The sequence below is a fragment of the Anarrhichthys ocellatus genome, unplaced genomic scaffold (genome assembly GCF_004355925.1).
Source record: "Anarrhichthys ocellatus isolate YVR2014 unplaced genomic scaffold, GSC_Weel_1.0 scaffold328, whole genome shotgun sequence".
NCBI lineage: Eukaryota > Metazoa > Chordata > Actinopteri > Perciformes > Anarhichadidae > Anarrhichthys > Anarrhichthys ocellatus.
In genome coordinates this window covers 57,036-61,029 of record NW_022280329.1, presented here as the reverse complement: position 1 = coordinate 61,029, position 3,994 = coordinate 57,036, and the positions used below count along the sequence as shown (strand labels likewise).

The 3,994-nt window shown below is 37.3% G+C and overlaps 1 protein-coding gene across 5 annotated transcripts in view; it reads right to left on the bottom strand.

Annotated features, from left to right (window-relative positions):
* Positions 1 to 193: 193 nt before the first annotated feature.
* The window catches only part of kiaa0319 (KIAA0319 ortholog), a 15,123-nt gene continuing 11,322 nt past the window's right edge, over positions 194 to 3,994 (bottom strand). For 4 of the 5 annotated variants that reach the window (XM_031879628.1, XM_031879626.1, XM_031879625.1 and 1 more), the window contains 5 exons: positions 3,470 to 3,618; positions 3,210 to 3,332; positions 2,494 to 2,584; positions 2,317 to 2,408; positions 194 to 1,180 (listed from right to left, as the gene is read on the bottom strand). In XM_031879628.1, coding sequence (XP_031735488.1) covers positions 1,023 to 1,180; positions 2,317 to 2,408; positions 2,494 to 2,584; positions 3,210 to 3,332; positions 3,470 to 3,618 — 613 coding nt within the window. In that variant the 3' untranslated portion in view covers positions 194 to 1,022. The remainder of the gene's footprint in view (positions 1,181 to 2,316; positions 2,409 to 2,493; positions 2,585 to 3,209; positions 3,333 to 3,469; positions 3,619 to 3,994) is intronic. The other variant, XM_031879627.1, reaches the window with a different exon arrangement.

The following is a 3,994-nucleotide window of genomic DNA, read 5'->3' as shown; positions in this document are numbered from 1 at the left end:
TATATGTATATATATGTACATATATATATGTATATATATGTACATATATATATGTACATATATATATATGTATATGTATATGTATATATATGTATATATATGTGTGTATATATATATATATATGTGTGTATATATATGTATATATATATGTGTATATATATATGTATATATGTGTATATATATGTATATATATATATGTATTGTAGTCTTTGTGTTGAACATCCTGATGTCGGCCGGTTCATATCCAATAAATAAATATGTATTTTTGAATGACTAAAATACTTATGACATTTTGCAACACATTGGGACAAAAAATAACTTTAATGAGCCATTTTTAATAATTTAAAGCATGTTCCATTTGTGCAAATGTAAGAGTGTTTCTACACATTTCAATAATGTCTTCAGATTTGTGCAACAAAACAATCGATTCATAAACTGCCGCTGAAAAGTTTGGAGTCGCGTGTTTTTCTTGATGGATCGAGGACCAAGAGGAGTGAGACTGGTTTAGAATATTAGGGTGGAACCGTGTCCTGGACTGACCCCTGTCTGGAGGATCAACTAGAGCTGGAAGTCTCCATCTTCTCTGTGGTTTTGGGGAAGACGATTCCCAAAATGTCTGATACTTGTTTAAATAATCACAAAGAGTTTCATTGAAGTAAAAGTCTTTAAGTCACGATGAGGTGACACAAAGGTAAAAAGCATTTGCAGTATTATGAACTGTGGCGTCATCACTGAGTAGTGAGATCCAACAAAAACAAGACGACCTGTAACTTTAAATCTTTTAGAAGTCAGAATCTACTAACGTGTCTTCACTGTTGTCAAGAATCCTCCAAATGTCCCAAACCCATATAATCCTGTTATCCTGTCTCGTCTTAAGTCCTCGCGTCCTCTTCAAAGACTTTGACCTTGAAATGGGACACTGGTTCATTTTACTTACCTCACCGAAACATGAATTCTGGGTAATGCAGTCTTTAAATCTCTAGCTGCCAGAGTACAAACATTCCAGACGAGTTCCGTCCACGTCAGCCGAAGGCGTTACCGTTGCGGGCGGCGTGGGTGCTGACCCGGTTCCTGCTGCGGACAGGTCGGTCCCGACTGAAGACGGTGTCCTGGTCGCTGTCCAGCTCCGATTCGGACATCATCAAGCTGGAGTTGTGCTCTGTGCTGCGGTGTTTGATACCTGCAGACAGGTGATGAGTTTAGTTCTTACAGGTCTAGCAAGGAAAGCAAGGAATCTATATAACAAGGAATCTATATAACAAGGAATCTATATAACAAGGAATATACAGTATATAACAAGGAATCTAGAAAACAAGGAATCTATAAAACAAGGAATCTATATAACAAGGAATATTTTAAGCAAGGAATCTATACAAGGAATATATAAAACAAGGAATCTGTAAAGCAAGGAATATGTAAAGCAAGGAATATATAAAACAAGGAATCTATAAAACAAGGAATCTGTAAAACAAGGAATCTATAAAGCAAGGAATCTACTGTATATAACAAGGAATCTATATAACAAGGAATCTATAAAACAATGAATATATAAAACAAGGAATCTGTAAAGCAAGGAATATATAAAGCAAGGAATCTAAAGCAAGGAATATATAAAGCAAGGAATCTGTAAAGCAAGGAATATATAAAGCAAGGAATATATAAAGCAAGGAATCTATATTACAAGGAATCTATATAACAAGAAATCTATATAACAAGAAATCTATATAACAAGGAATCTATATAACAAGAAATCTATAAAACAAGAAATCTATAAAACAAGGAATCTATATAACAAGGAATCTATATAACAAGGACTATATAAAGCAAGGAATCTGTAAAGCAAGGAATATATAAAGCAAGGAATCTATATGACAAGGAATCTATAAAGCAAGGAATATATAAAACAAGGAATCTATAAAGCAAGGAATCTCATCAATGCTGCTCTATCAAAATAAAATGACTGAACACTGCAGCAGTCCTTTATAAATGCAGCTCTATTAAAATAAATTCATTCCCATGCTGCTGCTCTTCTTTCTTTCTGATCTGTCAGGTCATAGAGTAAAATACATTGTTGCAAAAAGATCCTGATTCATGAATAGCTTTGGATAAATAAATACGTACTTTTAGATAATACATAGTTGACTCCCTATAAAAGACCGACATACACAGTAAAGAATAATATTTTCTGATTCTTATATGTAAATCTGAATCGGCAGGTCATACTTTTATTTACTCGGCAGTGTTTTGTGTATCTGCAGCGCTTTGAGGTCTCAGGGCCACCGTACTACCAATGAGGCTCTAAGTGAAGTAACTCACTGAATTTGGGTCTGAGCTCCACCCTCTCCTGGTCATCCATGTTGTCCAGGATGGTGTATTTCGTTTTCTTCCTCACTTTGGTCTGTCTCCTCCTGAACACGGTGGACACAAACAGGCCATTCAGAATCACAGTGATGATAAACGGTAAAGCAGAGGACGGTCTGTGAACATGATCACCTCCTGCAGCAGCAGATGAAGGTCCAGGTGATGGACAGGATGAAGACCACGAGCATGAAGCTGGTCAGGATGACGTACAGCACCCTCCACTCTACAGGAAGAACAGGGTCAGACCGGAACCACATGAAACCTGCTGCATCTGAACGAGGACATGAGCTGCTACTAAACACAAAGGAGCACCTGTTGCCCTTTTTTAGGAAGCATGTAACTAATACTCGAGTACTGCATGTTAGTACAAATGTGAGGTACTTATACTTTTCTTGAGTCCATTAATCAATCAGTCCATTAATCAATCAATCCATTAATCAATCAGTCCCATAATCAATCAGTCCATTAATCAATCAGTCCCATAATCAATCAGTCCATTAATCAATCAGTCCATTAATCAATCAGTCCATTAACCAATCAGTCCCATAATCAATCAGTCCATTAATCAATCAGTCCATTAATCAATCAGTCCATTAATCAATAAGTGGATTTATTAATAATAATGTTATTGATGTTAATATATTAGTAATAATGTTATTAGTGTTAATGTATACTTGTAGTATAACTACTTTTACGGAAACAGGACTTTAACTGTAACAGAGTATTTTTACATTGTGGTATTAGTACTTTTACTGAAGTTTTCTGCTCTCACGTTTTCCCTTGAACAAAGTAAACTTAACTAAGTGTTGATAGTTTAATCTGATGCCATGATAAAAGCTTATTTATACCACAGTTATTCTCTCCATCGCCAAGGTATCTACGAATGAGGTTCTCCGTCCAGAAGGAGTCACATGCACACTCCTTTGTGATTGGATCACACTGACCACGCCCAGAACAGCGAAGCAGGCACACTGAAAGAAAAAGTGAGTGAGAAAATGATTGTTTTTGTTTCTTTAAAGGCCTTTAAAGAAACCAGGAGCCTGCAGTGACTGTGCAGTGAACTGGGTCTGGTCTCTGCACTGACAGGTCCTGAGCAGTTTGAACTCACAGGCGGTGTCGACTCTCAGGACTCTGAACAGCAGGTAGTCGCTCTTCTCTCTGAGCAGCTGGTTTCTCAGCAGACCCACCAGTCTGGAGCCAGGGTTAGGGTTAGGGCCGATCCCTGAGGGGCCCCGAACCGAGAACCGCAACACGGTGCTGAACCAACACAGACAGACAGAAACTATTGGTGACTTTTGTTGGGCAACGATTACAATTTTTGATCGCGATTAATCTCATTGTTATGAGCAAAATTTAATAATTAATTCAAAAGTAGTGTATTGTGCACTTTTATTTTGAAAGTGCTGCTCTATGAACTAAAGGTGAATAACATTGTGTGTAAACACTTTAAACACATCAGGTTGTTGTTAGCAGCAGTGTTCTCTTCACACAGCAGCAGTTCCATCTCTTCACTATCTGTGCTCAGTGTGTGAAACGTTCCACTGCTGTGCAACAGGAACAACATGTTCCACACGTTCCATCTACATTACTCTTCATCACTATGATGCTGTAACTCAGAGGCGATGAAGGTGAC